General features: G+C 38.8%; 1 protein-coding gene across 4 annotated transcripts in view; it reads left to right on the top strand.

The window, feature by feature from the left end:
- ADGRV1 (adhesion G protein-coupled receptor V1) overlaps nt 1-19,894 on the top strand; it is a 530,856-nt gene that overhangs the window by 427,758 nt on the left and 83,204 nt on the right. For all 4 annotated transcript variants that reach the window (XM_041752702.1, XM_041752703.1, XM_041752704.1 and 1 more), the window contains one exon: nt 8,433-8,590. In XM_041752702.1, the coding sequence (XP_041608636.1) occupies nt 8,433-8,590 (158 nt within the window). The remainder of the gene's footprint in view (nt 1-8,432; nt 8,591-19,894) is intronic.

Below are 19,894 nucleotides of genomic sequence, written 5' to 3'. Positions count from 1 at the left end.
ATTCCTAAATGTTTGGAGTTTATTGAAATCTCAGGCTTAAAGCACAAAAAAATAAAAACTTCATTTACAATATTAATCTAGGATGGAAAGTACGGTCTCCTGCCTATGATGTGATGAAGGCTCAGCCTCACCTGAAGCTGCTTTCCTGCTGAAGTTTACACTCTAAGGCTCTCTGTCCACAGGTGCAGTCATGAAGCAAAATAGAGGTTGGGAGATACAAAAAGACAACTATTTTTTTTGGACATTAATTTTGTATTTCAGCTCATAGATCTATTTTTTGTCAATATAGAAAAACGTATAATTTTACTATCTTCAGATACAGGAAGGGGATATACTTAGTCAGAAAAAAAATTTTTTAGCCACCCATTCAGAGGTTTGGTGAGTAAGGGCAGGACAGCTTTGAGCGCACTAGGACAATGACATTTTCCAGTACCAAACAATTTTATTTTATGAGAACATAGAGCATTAGTACATGCAAAAAAATAACAAGTCAGCCTGACCTTATTTTGATTAAATTCTGAAAGGGCTTGATTCACTGGAACTTACCTGGAGCAAAGTTGGCAAGCACGGTCCAATAGGCTGATTTCAACAGAATCACCAAGTTGTTCAGGGAACAGACTGCTCAGACTTGAGTTTCTTGGAAAAAAAGAAAAAGACAAGGTCATTTGTGGAATCATGATTTTTAGAATGTTTTTTATCAACTATCTCTAACCTTTGTTTATGATATTTTGAGCGTACTATTCATCTTTGGAATTTATATGTAAATATATTTTACCTTTTTAATGAGCTAGGGGTGTGGGCAACTATCTCATTCAGCAAGAGCTAATTAGACACAATAAAAGGCTGGGTTTTTTAATGTTTATATCTGCTTGAAAATTTTAGACAATTTAATATTTGACAAACTTAAATATCTGCTCTTTTTGAAGTATATGAAACAATACTGCTCTGATATGTCCATGTTCTTCCTCGTTCAATCTTTTCAACTAATAGAAGCATAGAGATATATTCTAAGTACTGGAAAATGAGACTGATTCTTATTCTTTTGTCCTTTGACTTCTTCAAAGGCAGTTGTCAATGTGTCTGTCAAGTTAGATAGCAACACTAACCTGGCCTAGCCTGAGCTCTAAAACCCATGATCTTCTACTCCATCTTCAAGAGGAACATTGTTTTTAAGCAACAGTGTGTCCTCACTCCTTCTTTCTCTATCACTCACTCACTCACTGTGTTTTAATTGTGGCCATTATAGTTGCACATAAAAACCCACTAAAGCTACTTAGAGAGGGTGGAGTTACAGTCTCAGGCATTCTCATGGAATTTCAAAAGCCAATGATGAGGTATAGTTGGACTTCAGAGAACCTGAAATTAGAATGCTAAAAACTCAGATACCTGGGAGGCTCAGTGGTTAAGCATCTGCCTTCAGCTCAGGTCGTGATCCTAGGGTTCTGGGATTGAGTCCCTTGTTGGGCTCCCCCACAAGGAGCCTGCTTCTCCCTCTGCCTATGTCTCTACCTCTTTCTCTCTGTCTCTCATGAATGAATGAATGAATGAATGAATGATCTTAAAAAAAAAAACCCTCTTCATCTTTCATGGATCACAGAGTCTCTTGCTTCTCGTTTTAAGCATCTGAATGCTCCTCCAACCCTTCCTTGTCTCCTCTCCTTCTGAATGGGAAGCACAATGCCCAGGCATCTTTCTGTGCCCTTCCATGGCTAGCACTGTACATAGTATGTGATAGATATTCAAACGTTGCTTGGGTTATTATTGACCCAGGTGCACATGAAATGCGGGATTTTCTGTACCTACCATTTTTTTGCAGTGATTTTTAAAAAGTACTAAAAATCAGTTACGTCAATAAACATTTCTTAAGGGTCTGATTATGCAACAAGCGTTTCTTAAGGAGAAAGAAATATAAAGAAAATATTATACTTCCTGTCCTCAAGGAGGACACTGGCATGTTTACCACCAGCTCTAATATGTCTCTACTGGAATTGTGGAAATAATTTTAGAATTGTAGGGGTAGCAGTGAAGATAAATGAGCCTGCTTATGCTGCTAGCAGTATGCCCTTCTGTAATCCAGACGTCATTTTTCCATACATACAGTGAGGCTAGTGGGATTGTGTAGATGTTCATATGTGATAATGCATATAACAAATGCCTAACACATAAAAAGTGATCACTGCTAGTATTAGGAGTAGTGGTGGTAGAATTAGGAATAGTAGCAGTAATATTTAAGACAGTTTTCATTACCCATCTAACTCACTCCAGGAAAATACTTTGTTCCTTCCCTTCCTCTCTAAGTCCATACAATTACCCTTATATGCAATTTCACTTTGTAGGGCTTGTCTGCAACATAATCTTAATATTGTTTTTTTGTTTAAAGTTGAAACTTCAAGGAACATGCAATTTAAAAATTCAGTCAAGGGGCACCTGGATAGCTCAGTTGGTTAAGCATCAGACTATTGATCTCAGCTCAGGTCTGGATCTTAGGGTTGTGAGTCCAAGCCCTGCATTGGCTTCCACACTGAGCTCATAAATAAGTGAATGAGGAGATGAATGAATGAATGAATGAATGATTTCGCTTGGTATGAAAACTGCTATATGCACTACAAAAGGAGGACAGAGAGAAGAATAAACATATTTTCCTACCTTGCAGCTAGTTAAATTCAAACTGTTATTTTTCTCTTCTCTCTGATGTCATCATAAATGTATTCAGTAGGAAAAATTAATGTGCTTGAAGTGTTTCTCTAAACCTCTCTGGCCATGTTGGATGAGAGAGGAAATCTGTACATACACACAAATATAAATTCACAGGTGAATAAAAAATATGTGTTAAATAATATCATCTTTGGAAAGAAAGTAAATTGTACATGCACAGAAGGGAATATTGAAATCAGAAGTATTGGCCTAGATTTTGTTTATAACTGATAAGCATCTATCTAATAACATCTGCATTCTTCACCCAGGGCCAACAGACAGATATATTGTACTTTTTTTTTTAATGATTTATTCATTTATTTGAGAGAGGGAGAGTGAGCAGGGGGAGAAAAAGAGGGAGGGGGGAGAGAGAGAGAATCTCAAGCAGACTCCACGCCAAGTTCAGAGCCTGACACCAGGTCTGTCTCAACGACCCTGAGATCACAACCTGAGCCGAAGCCAAGAGTCAGATGCTTAACCGACTGTGCCACTCAGGCACCCCTGTACTCTTCACACAAAGTAGAAACCAGTTTACAATAAACGAACAATTTTTTATTTGTCATACATTAAGTACATTTCTAGAATAAAACTGACAGGCCATCCATCTCCTTTATCCCCAGATAAAGTAACATATCACCAGGAGTTTCCAGGAAGAAAAAGTTGGTTGAAACAACAAATGTAGCTGCTGATGTAGGTGCCATCAGTAAAGAAATTTTAAGGAGATTTACCTTGGGGAGATTGGCATGTGGGCCTCCGAATCATTACTGTTATGATTGTCTTATTGAGGAGAAGTACTTACAAAGAAGGCCTTGAGAAAAAAACATTTAGAGTTGACCCTTGAACAACATGATTTGAAATGTGAGGGTCCCCTTATATGCGGCTTTTTAAAAATAAATACAGTTCATACTGTAAATGTATATTCTTTTCCTTATGATTTTTTAATAACATTTTCTTTTCTGTACCTTACTTTGTTCTTTTTTTTAAGATTTTTTAAAATTCATTCATTCATGAGAGACACGGAGAGAAAGGCAGAGACACAGGCAGAGGAGAAGCAGGCTCCATGCAGGAAGCCTGATGTGGGACTCGATCCCGGGACTCCGGGGTCACACCCTGAGCCAAAGGCAGATGCTCAACTGCTGCGCCACCCAGGCATCCCACTTTATCCTAACAGTACAATGGAGAATACATATAACATACATATGTATTTTAACGCACATAATATGTGTTAGTCAACCATTTATGTTATCAGTAAGGCTCCAGTCAACAGTAGGCTATCGGTAGTTTTTAGGGAGCCAGAAACTATACGTGTTTTTGTTTTTGTTTTAATTTTTATTTTTTTAATTAAGTAGGCTCCATGCCCAACGTGGGGCTTAAACTCATGACCCTGGCATCAAGAGTCACATGCAGCACTGACTGAGCCAGCTAGGCACCCCTATATGTGGATTTTTCAGTGGAACAGGCAGTCAGTGCCTCTTCATCACCTAGTTCTTTTTTCATTACCTATGTAACCCAGATGTTACCCTGGATTTCTTCAAGTCCTCCAGTTTGCCAGGGTCAACTTGTTCTTTAAAATATAATTTAGGGACACCTAGGTGGCTTAGTCAGTTAAGTATCTGCCTTCGGTTCAGGTCATGGCCCCAGGGTCCCGGGATTGAGCCCCACATCGGGCTCCCTGCTCAGTGGGGAATCTGCTTCTTCCTCTCCAACCCAGTCATGTGCTCTCACTGTCTCTATTGCTATCTCTGTCTCTCCGTCTCTGTCTCTCCAATAAATAAAATCTTTAAAAATGTAATAAGCACATTAATTTATTTGGACTCGAATCACAGTCTCACACACAAGGAGTTCCCTGTGTCTCTCCCAGTATGTTTAGCAGTTGTGAGTGGAGCTTATGTCTCTCCTGGACTCCTTTGCTTCTGAGTTCCTTCGTATGCTGATTTCATATGGGAAAAAAGAAACTGAAATATCCCATGGTACCCACATAATTTTTTTTACATCAAGTTGGGTAATGTAAGTGAAAACACTTCAATAAGTATAAAGTGCTACCTAAGGGAGGTGATCTCAGTAAATTAGAAAGTGATGCGGGCAGCCCGGGTGGCTCAGTGGTTTAGCGCCGCTGCCTTCAGCCCAGGGTATGATCCTGGAGACCCAGAATCGAATCCCACGTCGGGCTCCCTGCATGGAGCCTGCCTTTCCTTCTGCCTGTGTCTCTGCCTCTCTCTGTGTGTGTCTCTCATGAATAAATAAATAAAATAAAATTTAAAAAGAAAGTGACATAAAGCATTGTGAATGCTCTAAGAGTAGACCAGAAGGGGGACAACGAGGTTAATGAGACAGAATCTACTTATTTCATCTGGCTGAAAATAGAGAAAAGGATAAAGTTATGAAGTTTTGAGAAGATGTTGAAATAAATTAGATTGTCTGTGGGTTATAATAAGAAAGGAAATTCACTCATGAAACTCTGAAAGGGAACAGCAAAAATTAGTCATGTGATTGCAAGAATCCCGTAGAGTGTGCAACGCCAGAAGAGAGAAGGGCCACCAGAATACTTTGAAGCTGGGTGAGCTGGTAATTATATGAGCCACACTTTCCTCACCCTTTTTAAGAAAACAAATCCACATAGCTTTTGTCTCATTTCTCTGGCAATTGCCAGATCTGTTCTTGAAGCGTAGCTGCCAGAGCGCTCATCAGCAGCTTCCACAGCTCATGTGTGCATAGCATTCAGTCTACTTACTCAGTTCTTACATTACATTCACTTTTTCCGAGAATTTGTTCCCAGCCTTTCTTGAGAAACTATTTCTAATGTAATATTCACAGTTTCCTAACTCCACACATCACATTCATGTGACCTAATCTTCATACTACCTGGATGTACTATATATCTTATTCGATGGGACTGAAAGAAATTCTGGTTGGTGAGGCTTGTGTGCTGTTGTTGTTCTTTGTTGTTGTTACTGTTATTGTTGTTGTTGTTGTTTTTTAAGGGTAGACTGTACTTCATTTATCTTGGGCACTTTTAAACGTATGTCAGAAGTTTTATTCTACACAGTAGAAATTCCATACCGTATTGATCAGAAACTTAGAGTAATACTTTTTAGCTTTTTTTTTTTTTTAAGATTTCATTTATCCATTCATGAGAGACACAGAGAGAGAGAGAGGCAGAGGGAGAGGGAGAAGCAGGCCCCATGCCGGGAGCCCTGAGCCAAAGGCAGACACTCAACCACTGAGCCCCCCAGGCATCCCAATACCTATTAACTTTAAAGGAAAAGTTCAAGGAGGAGAATTTAAAAGAAAGTGTTGTGGAATGACATAGCCTGCTCCACCTACTTTCCATAGACAGAGTCATGAGAGTCGGGGGGCCCTGACTACTGTCTGCACTGGTGGGATACCCTTTTAGCCCTGTCTCATTTGCATCTGTCCATTTGATAGTGTTTTAGAAGAGTTGTCTGGATCCCTAGTCCCTAACAAAGGTGGTATTTACATAAGGCAAATCATTTTTTGTTGGTGGAAGACTGGCATGAAGTGACAGCTACACAGAAGTGGGCACGGGCAGGGCCATGCGGTATAGCAGTGCTGAGGTAGCCAAGAAGGCAGGAGGTGCTGCCAACGGGACCAGGCATGCTGTGGGCCAAGGCCCTCCCATCGATGATCTGGCCCCACGTTGACCATGTGGAGGACAAACTTTGGGCACTCTCAACAGCCCAGTACTTATAAGAGGCCATGACTGTACAAGTGTAAAGCTCTGAAGAAACAGAAGAAAGCGGGTCACCTCAGAATTGGATAATTTTCCTGCCCCCTTCTCTGAAAGAATGGGCCAGCATAGCCAAGTAATTGTACAAGCAGGGAGAACTGCAAAGGAGATTTTTTAAGAGCCATGTATGGAACTTAGAGGATTACCTTCTCTTCCCAAGAGCCACTGCAGACTTGCCTAGTCCCTTCTAACTTCCTAGGGGTTCACTTTGCCTCATTTATTTTTTTTAACCAGGACAGTGTGCCATTTGTTGGGGTTCTGCTTTCAAGGGTTGTCTTCTAAAGTAAAGGAAAGTTTTTAGGAAAGCACTTCAAACAGAGACATGAGAACCAAACTTGGTCAGCCACAGAACAATGTAGATGTTGAAGAGTCAAACCTCTGCCACAGCACTTGGTATGAAGTGTTTATGACACCATGAGCAAGTCATAATAGATTCAGTAACTCTACAGATAGAAGTTGAATTGTGGTGACATTTTTCAAGGTAAAAAGAAAGCATTGAGGCCTATATGAGTTCCTTTGTCAGTATCCATGTCAGTCTAAGCAACTTTCAGCCAGACTCTGGCAGTGAATCCATAATTCAGACGAAAACAATTGTTTAAAGCCAGTGTACAGAAAATGAGTAGCCAACATGACTACTATTTTTAGTGCAGAAATATATTCAAGATCAAAGCCATTAGCATTTGCCTGTTTTATTTAATCATATGCCTTTTACCTGGAAGATACAGGTCTTCTGGCATACAGATGAGTGTACAGGGAATGATTCAGGCTTTGTGCTGTCCAAATTAAATTCTAAAAGCCAGGATATTCATCATTCTGACATCTCTTTGCAGATGCAGAATGTGTATTGAAATATCTCTTGAAATGTGTCTTGTTTACTTGAGGAATACATTTACCAGATCATGTTAATCAGAACTAATACCTAAGTAAGGTCTTTAATAATGTGTCTCTTTTTAAGTTTAAAATTGAGGCACTATTTTTCCCAGTTGCAAGAATGGCTGTTTGTCCTGATTACCTATATTTTGGATTTTGAGGTTTCCTTCTAAATAGTTTTACTCTTTCATTGAGTTTCCTTCAGAATCCATTATTTTTAGGTATACTATAATCTAGGTTTATAGATATTAAAAATGAAGAAGTCACAAAAAGACATCTGAAAGGAGTTACTCCCTACTATTAAGATTTCTTGTAACTAAAAGTATTTTAGTATTATAAGTTGTGGGAGGTGTGTTCTTTATACCTCAAAAGCACAGTTTTAGATATTGAGATATTTATATATTTAATAGTCCTCCATTTTGACATTCTTTGTGAAGGACTTTATGTAAAGAACAAGAGGATTTTATGACCGATGAGTAAAAAATTCTAGTTATATCTCTGAAACCATTTTCCATGGATTTTCAGTGTTCCCACAATAAATAATGTGAGTTTACCTTGGACCTCACTGATCTAAATAAACCCCAGTAATCATAGATACAGTTGTACAGTAGAACTTCCAAATGGAAAGTTGTAATTTTCAAAAGAATTAATGGCTCTTGGGGAAATGTATAACTTAAAAATGACAAAACTGTCTTTCACTCAAAAAACAAGATTGTGGAAACGACAGAGCCCTAGGAATCTTCAAATTCGCTTTTCGATATGCCGAAATGAGACCTTGCGGCGCTCAATGAGACCTTGGTCTATTAGAGCCAACCAGATGGAGCTGGAAAAGCAAACATGCTCTTCTCAGATTTATTCTATCACAACCTCTGTTAAAGTTTCCTGAGCACCTCAGGATGCACATGTTCTGTGGAACTGACTGACTTCGTGAAGCAGTGGGTTAGATGTAAGCGGGTAGCCTCCACTCAAACAAAGCTTCAATCTGGCAAACCAAAAATTTGCCTTTGCCCACGTTTCCATACAAAGAGTTAGTATAAAGTGATGACGTAACACATTCCAAATTTAGAAATGTTTATATTGAAGCTGTCTGAGTTACCTCGTCGCCTCTTGTCTTTTCCAGGTGTTTCATCCCAAACATCTATGCAGCTCTGTTCACCGCGGCCCTGGTTCCTTCAATGTGCCTGGTAGTGGTGTTCGTGGTGTTTATCCATGCCTACCAGGTGAAGCCACAGTGGAAAGCATATGATGATGTCTTCAGAGGAAGAACAAACGCTGCAGGTTTGGAAGGAACCCTACTTATACTTTGGAGATGGGAACTTTTTAGTGGTGGGAAAATGTCACTGAATGATTGTTACCAAGAAAAAAAGAAGAAAGGAAGGAAAGGAAAGGGAAAGGGCAAGGGAAAGGGAAAGGGAAAGGAAAAGGGAAAAAAAGAGAGAAGTTAGACTCAGCTTCCAGCTCTGAGGCCATAAATTAAACTATGGCTCTCTAGTTTCTCCTGCTTCTTGACACTTCCTGAAATGTCCCTTTCTTCAGGGCTCCATAGGTTTTATTGCTGGTTCCAGTTTTGTCCTTAAGATATTAATGTTCAAGTAAATGCCTCACAGCCTTGGGAGCTGCTTCCCCAGGCTTTCTTCAAGTCAGGCAATAACAACCTGTGTTCAGCCTGTGAAATCTATTCATTTCTTTCAGCTTCTGAAACTTCATCACAGACAACCCTCGCTAACGCCCTTGAGTGCTGTAGTTTGCATGTGGAGTTCTGATTGTGCTGACAGATGTTTAAAAACATATGTGATCGGACAGCTTCATAACTGGCTACACATGTCTGGTTACTTAAGAGTGCAAGTCTTTCCAGCTCAAATTGGCTTTCACTGCAGCTCATTTTTTCCCTTTGAATCATCCTTAACACAGGTTTTTATGGTCTGATTCTTTTTTGTTGTTGTTAGATTAGAGTCTCTTAGGAATTTTCTTAACTAGGAACAGTAACCACACACCTACACAGAGAAAATTCCCCCTAAAATGGTGAGTGGTGGGGATGTTGGAGAGAATCTTGCAAGCCGGGGCTGGGGAGCCCTCTTGGGCCAATGAGGAAGTCTCCTCTTTTCTAAGTTTTTATAGATCTAAAGCCAAATGAGTGAGAGGAATTTTCACATTTTAACTGCTTTCGAAAGTTTAAGCAAGATACCATCTATGAAGTCCCTTGAAGAGTGTCTACTACATTATTAGCTGCTCAATATACTGTCACAGGATAAGAGAATGAGACCCTCTAATGTATAAAGAACCTTCCAGTTTTTGAAATGGATCAGGAACACTTGAAAAGATTTTCCTCATGATGTAAAGAGAAGGGACTTTTTGATATTAGTTTGTGGGGTAGTTTGTAGGAGAGCTGGATCTAGCCAGCTCTTCTTTCTTCTTTCCATTTAAAAATGCAATCATTATGTGGGCAGAAATATTATTTAAGGTTATAATCAATCTTAAATTCTTCAGTAAAAGAAGCAATATTCAATGTAGAAATCCTACTTTTTCATGGGACATAGAATTTATCCAAAAGCTGTGCTTTTATTCAACTTGGGACTCATTTTATAAAATACATAGGCTTTTTTGAACGTTTGTTTCTTTCCCCAAATAATAAGATTTCATTTGTTTTCCATATAATATAAAAGTTCCAGTGTTTTCATGTTTTCAATAGTGATAACATAAGGTCCTAGCCTAATGAGTTCATTCTTTTTCATAGCTAAATCACCTTTTGGATATGATCCATCATGGATATAGTAGATAATAATACTCCAATTATCTGAGAATAATAGCCCTCAAGCATTAAACATAATGCTAAAAGCTTCAGCACTTGTTTCTCAACTAGGGAGACCTCTTGCCATGAAATATTAATAGAAGCATTGTTCTGTTGTAGATTTTCAAGCAAAAAAAATTATTTCTAATTCTTCCATCCCCATAACATTCAGTCTAATAGTCAATATTTCACACTTGGACTCATACTATTTTGCTGATTGGTCACTAGTCTATAGTCTTTCTTCTCCATCTCATTTTCTCAGATACCTGTATTTCAAAAATGTAAAGTGGATTCTCTCATTCAGCATTACAGCCTTTCAGGTTTGCACTCATTGCCTGAGAAAAGTCCGCTCTCTTTGGATGACAATACAGGAGTCACCACAGCCTACTCCTGCGCCATCTGTTCATCCCCAAGTTAGTTACTATCAATCCTGCATTCTGACCATGCCATGTGTTTACTCTTTCCTAAAATTACCTGATCCTATCATCTTTGCTTATGTAACGAGACCTCTACTTTGAACTCTTCAGCATTAGTTGATAAAAGCCATGTGTTAAGTAATGGGAAATGTGGATGAGAGAGAGGTGGAAGGGGCTTATTATCCTTCCGTAATCTTCATTCACTCCCCACAGCTGTCCAGAATAAACCCATAATCTAAATAAAAGTGGTATGCTGGTATGCTGGATAAGCACAATTTAATTCCTCTAAACCCCCCTTTCCAACAAGGTACTACTCAGTCTTTTATAGCAATTCTGGAAGTTCCCAACATGCTACCTCTTCTCTGAAACCTTTGCAATTGCCTCTTCATAGAACCACACCAAAGAAGAATTGCTCATTTCCTCATCTATGCCTTTAAAGCATTTTGTCCCTACAGCCATTATAGCACTTATCTTAGAATGAAAGGGTGACTTCCTTTGCTGTGTGTGGTTGATTTCCTTAATAAATTATGAATTCTTGGAGTGCAGGGACCATTTATTATTCATCTCTGTATCACCATGGCCTTTTAGAGTGCTCAGTGGAGAGGAGTATAGTTAATATGTGTTAATTTTAATTAACTATTGTTAATAGTTGATATAACAAATGAATAAATTAATAATCATAAATGCAGGGATGCCTGGGTGGCACAGTGGTTGAGCATCTGCATTTGGCTCAGGTCATGATCATGGGGTCCTGGGATCGAGTCCTACATCAGGCTCCTTGCATGCAGCCTGCTTCTCCTTCTGCCTATGTGTCTGCCTCTCTGTGTCCTTCATGAATAAATAAATAAAATCTTTTTAAAAAAATCATAAGTGCAACACAAAATTGTACAGGTTTGGATCCTTAAGCTAACTATAGCATTAAAAAGAAGAGGAATGGAAAAAAAAAAAAAAAAGAAGAGGAATGTTATATCATCAAAAGTAAAAATTAAAGGATTTATCTCCTTGATCTGTTTTGTAGGTATCCCTTTGAACATTACTATCATTGGGGCTATAATTTTTTTCTGGACTTCTATGATTCCCAAAAATACATGTTCAGCATTGACTGCTGGCCTAATCTTTTATATTTTATTTGCAATATGCTATATCACACTACATTTGAATATGCTCCACTTCAAATTCAGATTTTCTAGAAGGAAAATCTACCTACCAGGAAGCATTTGATACTCTTTTTGAATCTTTGTGCTAAAATTCCATTGCACTGACCTGAAAAGTCTCCAGTTGGGATGGCACTGTAAATTCATGTGTTGCCCTCTGCCCTGCTCCATAAAAGCCTTTACATAGGAGTTAAAGACAGGCTATAATAAGAGAAAATATTTGTTAAAGTGAACATCTCTGTGGATCAGAAATAGAGCAGACACCCAAAGTAGTAAACTGGACTGAAACTATGACCCTAATGTTTTCTTCGTTCTTAAGCTGGTGGATACAGGAGTAGCTCAGCTGCTGTGGGATGAATTAGGACCTAAAAGATCTCACCCAAGGCAGGTAGACTGGAGCAACAGCACCTGCATGAAAGGAGCCTGAAAAACATCTGCCGCAGTAGCCTTGGCTTTGACTTACAGGAAATCGGGATTCCAAGGGGAAGGCAAAGCATCTCATCCGGTATCCGGGCCAGGTTTGCAGACTGAGTAGCTGTCATATCCACATGTCACCATAGGGACAGGAGGGAGGCCCAAGACATCAAACTAGTTCTCTTTGAACAGGAGAGCTGAGTGGAAACACCCCATAAAGCCACTAGACAGAAAAAAGTAGGCAGACAATGAAAACAAACAAAGAGACAGATGCTTTCTACTCAAGATTAGTTGTGGTTTAAAAGTTTCAAACATTGGAGGAAAACCAACAGCCCTCAAAATCAGCAATCAAAAAGATGAATTTAAACCAGAAAAGATTTTAAATATAGAATGAACTGTAAATAACTTTATAAGTACGTTAGGACACTTATCAGATATAGAACAGGAGTCACCAGACTGTGGCCCCTTGGGCACTCAACGTATTTTCCCCCATTTCATTCTTCTTTAACAGCTTCATTGAGATAAAATTTACTCGGCAAAGTTCATCTGTTCAAATTGTGCAGGTCAGTGGTCTTTAGTATATTTATATAGTTGTGTGACAATCATCATATTCTAATTTTTGAACATTTTCATCACCTCAAAAAGAAACTCCATACCCATTAGCAGGCAGTCCCCATTCTGTACTTCCCTAGGCCCTAGGTAACCATTAATCAACTTTCTATTTCTATAGATATGTCTATTCTGGACTTTTCCTTTAATCGGATCATAGATTATGCAATCTTTTGTGTCTGGCTTCCTTCATTTAGCATAATGTTTTCAAAGTTCATGTATATTATAGCGTGCATCAGCACTTCGTTGTTTTTTTTTTTTTAATTGACAAATATTCCACTGTATGGATACATTACATTTTGCTGGTCTGTTCATCAGTTAATGGGCATTTGGGTCTTTTTTCACCTTTTTGGATATTATAAAGAACACTGCTATGGACATTCATATGCAAGTTTTTGTATTTTCATTTCTCTTCAGTATATACTTAGAAGTGGAATTACTGGGTCACATGGCAGTTCTATGTTTAATATTTTGAGGAACTGCCAAACTGTTTTCCGAAGTAGCTGTAGTGACCTGTTTTTGTAAGTAAATTTTTCTTGGAACTGAGCCAAACGTATTTGTTTACATATATTCAATGGCTGCTCTCACAGTGCAGCGTTAAGTATATGTTGTTGTAACTGGGACTGTGGTCTGCAAAACCTAATATATTTAATATCTGGCCATTTACAGAAAAAGGCTAACCGACTCCAATATAAGGAAATATTTATCCACCAAAACGTTTAAACATAAAAAAACAAAAATAGATATAAACAATATAAAAACAGGCACATATGAAAATCAAATAATTTCAGAAACCTTGGTAATGAAAAACATACCCTTTGAAATTTTGAAAGATCTTAATATTAGGTCTCAGCAGTTTAGCGCCGCCTTCAGCCCAGGGTGTGATCCTGGAGACCCCGGATGGAGTCACTCGTCAGGCTTCCTGCATGGAGCCTGCTTCTCCCTCTGCCTGTGTTTCTGCCCCTCTCTCTCTCTCTCTCTCTGTCTCTCATGAATGAATAAATAAAATCTTTTTAAAAAAATCTTAATATTTGAGATAAGCCCTAAATGAGAAGCAGTGACGAGGAATGAATTAGAATCTGATGCTAGAATTGAGAAATTTACCAAGGTAACATACAGAAAAGAGAAAATATGAAAACTAAGGAAGTATGAGAAGAGACGGCCAAAAGAAAAGAATATAGGGAATGGAGAAAAAGATTTGAAGAAGTAATGGTTGAAAATTTTTCAGAATTGAAAGAAAATGGACAGAGTTACACATGAAATAAATATCTACATTGTACAAGAGGAGTGGGGAGAGAATGCTGAAAAGGCCAGTATATTAGCAAAATATTAAGCACATTTTGAAAGTTCTCATGTCTGTATTTTTGAAAAACTGGAGAATGAGCACCTTTTCTTCACTTCTAATATTCTGTATTGTTGTAAGTGGCACCAACCCAGCTTCGGAGTTCAGATGCCACCATCCAAGCACACACCACTAAGCTCTCTGCAAACCTAAGCTTCAGAGGCAACATGTATTCTCTTCTTCGCTTTCCTCTAAGAAACCTGCACTTTTCACACCCCATGTACACTTAGTACCTGAGAGGGAAGTTCTAATTAGTCTCAAGCATATCCCACTTAGTTCTGCAGTTCCTTTTTTTCCTAAGGCAGCTTAGATGGTTTATAATTTAGTTATATTTTGCCTTGCTTTTTTTTAACTGGATGAGCATTTTTAGATAGATAGTATCATGAGAAATAGATACATAATGAATCAAGAACTGAAAGTAAATCTCCTTTTCTTATAAAAAGCACAGTTTTCTAGTCTTACAAATTATGCTTAAATTTTGAGTATTTGGAGTCATACACTGCCAAGGGTTTTTTATTGTTGTTGTTGTTGTTTATAAATCACTTTTAACAATGAGAAGGAGGGGTCAGTTTGTAGTTTCCTTATAGCCAAGATGGGTTTTAGGTTTAGGTAACTGGAATGATTATGATTATTTACTTACCTTTGAGTTTTAGGTTTGGTAAACAGATGTGATTAGTTAATTCCAGCATCAGACCTCTTTGAATAACTGAAAAGCTTGCATCAATCATTTCGTTAGGCCTGGAATCTTCCATATCTCTACAGAACTTTTCTCCAAACTAATCACTCTTATGCAGGTTAGATGTGTCTGACAACAGGGGCAATTTTGTATCAACACTGCTGCATTTGGTTATGACCAGTCCCTTTGCCCTCTGTATTTTGAGTGACTTTTTTACTCCTGCCAGACTTTAATTTCAGAGTTCAGATAAACAATGAAATCTAAGGGGAAGAAGAGACAGAGAAGGTGCTGCCAGTAAATAAAATACACTCTTGTGCTAAAGTCTCCCAAAGATGGCCACTGTCAACCCCTTCCTTTTCCGAGTGTGGTCTGGGGCAGTGATTACAGCCTGGCATTCTGTGGCCCTGTCGCTATCAGACTGCTGTGAACCACATTTTCGAAGGTCAGTGGCTCCTAATGAGATTCACGGCCTCCTCCTCCCTTCAGTGGGGTGAGTGTGCAGTGAGAATGAGTCAGGAAAAAGGTATGTTCCTGAACTAGATTTCAGTGTCTGAAACAGCATTTTAAACAAAGCCTATAATTTTAGGGTTTGGTTTTGATCTCTGGCAATGATAAGCTTTTCTCTCCTTTTAGGCTCATTAGAATTTACTGGTTCTTTCTGAATCATCATCCAATTCCTATGTGAGGAATGATTCATGGATCAGGGAAGGAAAATTAATTTGAATAAAAAGAGGAAGTAGGTGATTACAAATCTCTTCCTTATAAAATCCCACACATATGTTTCAGTATGTTATATAAAAACATAAAGGTGGCTTGGTCCAGCTACCTATGGATAAGCATAAATCTGAGGTGTGTGGAAACTCTGATACTATAATGACCACTTCTCTACTTGGGAGCATATTCGAGGATAGATGCTTATTTTTTTCTGAGGCTCCATTTCCTCATATTTAGAGTGATCACTATATATGGGACACCTGGGTGGCTCAGGGGTTGAGCATCTGCCTTCGGCTCAGGGCATCATCCTACGATCCGGTTTCAAGTCCCACATCGGGCTCTTTGCAAGGAACCTGCTTCCCCCTCTGCCTGTGTCTCTGCCTGTGTGTGTGTGTGTGTGTGTGTGTGTGTGTATCTCATGAACAAATAAATAAAATCTTTAAAATAAATAAATATTGCATCGAAATTATGAAAAATCATTAGAAACTTATTATAATTAATATATGATGTGTCGTCCCTTATACCCTAAAGTTGAGTGGCTTTTTCTCCCTGGACATTTTTAAAATTTCAAAAAGAATTTCAAGAAACTCAGTGAAATCCAAAGGAAAAAGAAGAAAGGAGGGACACCCAGGTGGCTCCGCAGTTGAGCATCTCTCTTTGGCTCAGGGTGTGATCCCGGGGTCCTGAGATCGAGTCCCACGTTGGGCTCCCTGCATGGAGCCTGCTTCTCCCTCCACCTGTGTCTCTGCCTCTCTTCCTCATGTGTCTTTCATGAATAAATAAATAAAATCTAAAACACACACACACACACACACACACACACAAAAACAAAGCAAAAAATAAATAAATAAAATCTAAGAAAAAAACAAGAAGAAGAAAAGGAAAGAACTCCTGGCAAATGCGGTACAGTCTGTGTTGTATTCTCTAGAGATGGCCGCCGTCCGTTATTCCCCTCCCTTTGCATGTGTGCCACTCCTTACATAAAGCAGTGGAGTCTTTTTTCCCCTCCCTTGAAATCTGGATTGGCTCTGGACTTGCTCAGACTAGTATAACATGATTGGAGTGAAGCTGTCCCATAATGGGCCTAGCTTTTAAGAGGACTAGCACTTTCAGCTTCCTTTCTCTTGGAAGTCAGCCACCAGAAGTCCAATTACTCTGAGACCACCATGGTGTTAGGAACCCCAAGCTAGTAGTGTGGAGTGGCCATGTGAATAGACATGCTTGGCAAGTTGTTTCAGGAATCCCAGCTCTGATTCCAGACATGTGAATGAAGAAGCCTTCTTGTAGGTTCCAGCCTGAGTAGCCACCACACAGAACAGAAAAACTGCCCAGTCCAGACTGTAGGACTGTGAGAAATCATAAATTATCATAAGCCACTAGGTTCTATAGTGCTTTATTATGTAGCAATCAATAGCCGAAACACTCTGGTTCTAGGAGCATTATTATTCTCACATCAAAATGTCAAGTATGTGATTGTCACTTCAAATTTTATTGCTTGCATAAATAGACATGGTTTATAAATAAAAATGGAAAAAAATATATTTTTTTTTCCCAGAGCAAAGTTGATGCTTCCACTAAAGCAAAGTAAAAGTAATCTTACCTAGTAACAGTATGTGCTTGAATAGGATCCAGAATGACCAATATAACAGGTTTCACATGTCCTTGGCAATAAGCTGCTTGTTTGCAGTCTACTCCCAGTTCCATTGCTGAAAAGAAAATAAAAAAACAATGCCTGGGGACCTAAGGAAAATCCCAGAGCTTCTCACTAGACAATGAACAATCTCTTCCACTTGAACTTGAAAAAGCTTTGTGAGCACAGTTCAGTCTTCCCACATTTTGCCAGTAGTGGTAGAGAAAATTCAGAACATTTAAAGAAACCTTACAGATGCTCATCCTCTGCTTAGATTTTTATCTAGGATGTCAGTCTTCAAAGATTTGAATTAGAAATCTTTGACCTGAAAGATGACGTGTAATCACTGAATGTTTGTTTTCTGCAGGATTTGATAATATTTTTTAAAAACTTTTAGAACAATAACATCAGGAATCAGTTTCCTAAGGCTTAGGACATCCAAATAAAAAGTAAGAAATAAAATAATAGAGTTGAGGGGGTGCCTGGGTGGCTCAGTCAGTTAAGCGTCTGCCTTCGGCTTAGGTCATGATCCTGGGGTCCTGGGATCTAGCCCTGCATTGGGCTCCCTGCTTGGTGGGGAGCCTGTTTCTCCCTCTTCCTCTGCCGCTCTCCCTGCTTGTGTTTGTGCGTGCTCTCTCTCTATCAAATAAATATTTAAAATAAAATAATAGAGTTGAGAGAAAACTTAAATTTCTGTTTCAACTTCTGATTTACACGTATAACCAAAGAAAAAAAATAGGACTGATAATTTGTAGAAGAGCTGGGTCTTGCTAGAACTCAAGTTTGCTGAATATATTTACCTCAGTGAACTGCCTTTTACCTAGTCTCATTGGATACTGATGAGGGCAAAGGTAGTGCTCTACTGAGGCTGTTTCAATATGCAACTGTTAAATTCAATTTACATTTGTTTTCTAGGTGGGCAGAGAGCAATGAGCATGCATGAGATAAGGTTGAAAGAAAGAGTAAAGAGCTGACCTACATATAAGTAGCAGGTGTGAATTATGCCCTAGTGGTCATAGTCGTTATCCTCAGCACCACTGACAATTAAGGCTCACCGTATGCTAGCCACTGTGCTAAGCATTTTGTATATATATTATCTCAATTTTTACAAGAATCCGCTGACGCAGATATTATTATTCCTGCAATCAGACAAGAAAATCAGGGAAATGAGAGGCTTAGAAAAGTGTCCAAGTTTTAAAGCTGTTAAATTTGAACAGTTGGGATTAGAGCCACTGGTGACTCTCATGCTCTCCAGAGCTGCCATTACTGCTAGCACTGGTACTTCACTTCACCCCTTCTCATTTTGTTATCAAAAGTTTCATTGAGGGCCGTGTGACTAGTTCAGTCAGTAGAGCTTGCAACTCTTGATCTCAGGGTTGTAAATTTAAGCCCCATGCCCAGTTTAGACATTACCTAAAAATAGAGTCTTTAAAAAAAAAAAGTTCCATTGAGGGGCACCTGGCTGGCTCAGTTGGTAGAGAATGTGACTCTTGATCTTATAGTCATAGGTTCAAGCCACAAGTTGGATGTAGAGATGACTATAGAAAAAAAGTTCCGTGGCACCTGGGTGGCTCAGTCAGTTAAGCGTCTGCCTTAGGCTCAGGTCATGATCTCGGAGTGCCGAGACCAAGACCACATCTATCAACCCCATATCCTGTTCCCTGCTCAACAGGGAGTCTGCTTCTCCCTCTGCCCCTCCCCCCACTCATGCTCTCTCTCTCTCTCTCTCTCTCTCTCTCTCTCTCTCTGATTCTCTCTATATATCAAATAAAGTCTTTTTAAAATGAATAAAGTTTCAATGAGAAAAATAACATGTAATTATTAAACCTAGAAAACACTAGTTCCATAAAAGTAACTATTAGACTCCATTTCCCAGAAGGAATTTGAAGTGACCTGATCTGGTAAATTATTCCTTCAATTTCAAATTTCCAAGAAAGACTGCCCCCTCTCTGTATGGTACTAAAACACACCTAGTTTTCCTCACTATTCTCATATAGTGCAGACATAATGATAATAATTAACTTTATAGAGCTGTTTGAAGGATTCAATGTTAATTCATATAAAGTGTTTAGTACACTCTCTAAACCACACTAAGCACTCAGTATGTGTTAGTATTTTTATTAGCATAACAACTCTTTCATGTGTAACTGATATGGAATACAGTCAGATATGTAGCTCCTTTGTCCTGTTTATTTCCTAAATATCTCTCAAATATGCCTTCCTTTTTTTTCTTCATGATTATGCCCGGTATATCAGTCAGCTTGGGCTGCCATAACAAAATACCTTAGGCTGGGTAGCTTAAACAATGGAAATTTATTCCTCACAGTTCTAGAGTCACATCTGGGGGCTGGTTACTTCAGCTCCTGACAAAGCCCTCTTCCTAGCTTGTATGGTCATCTTCTTGCTGTGTCCTCACATGGAAGAGAGATAGTTCTCTCCTGTCTCTTTTATAAGTGCACTAATCCCATCACAAGGGTTCCACTCTCATGACTTAATAACCCTGTAAGTCCCAATCTGCAAAACCATTACACTGAGGGTTAGGGCTTCCACATACAACTTTTGGAGGAACACAATTCAGTGTGTAGTGCCTGGGCTATATTCCCCATCAACTTATACCTAGACAGTTGAGACTGATATTCTCAATTCTTGTCTGTCTCCACTCCACACTGAACTATCTAAAAAGTGAAACCTGATCACATCTTTAAAATCATTCAGTAGTAATAACTGTAGGATAAAAGGAAAATGTCACTCTTACCTGCATAAACTCTCTGTGTACTCCAGCCTAAAAGTGCTGTGATCTCTGGTAAATCTGGACTTAAACAACGGGGCTGAATTCACC

This window comes from Vulpes lagopus, chromosome 4 (assembly GCF_018345385.1).
Source record: "Vulpes lagopus strain Blue_001 chromosome 4, ASM1834538v1, whole genome shotgun sequence".
Classification (NCBI taxonomy): domain Eukaryota; kingdom Metazoa; phylum Chordata; class Mammalia; order Carnivora; family Canidae; genus Vulpes; species Vulpes lagopus.
Note: the sequence above shows the minus strand (reverse complement) of the source record. Positions and strands in the feature narration are given on the sequence as shown.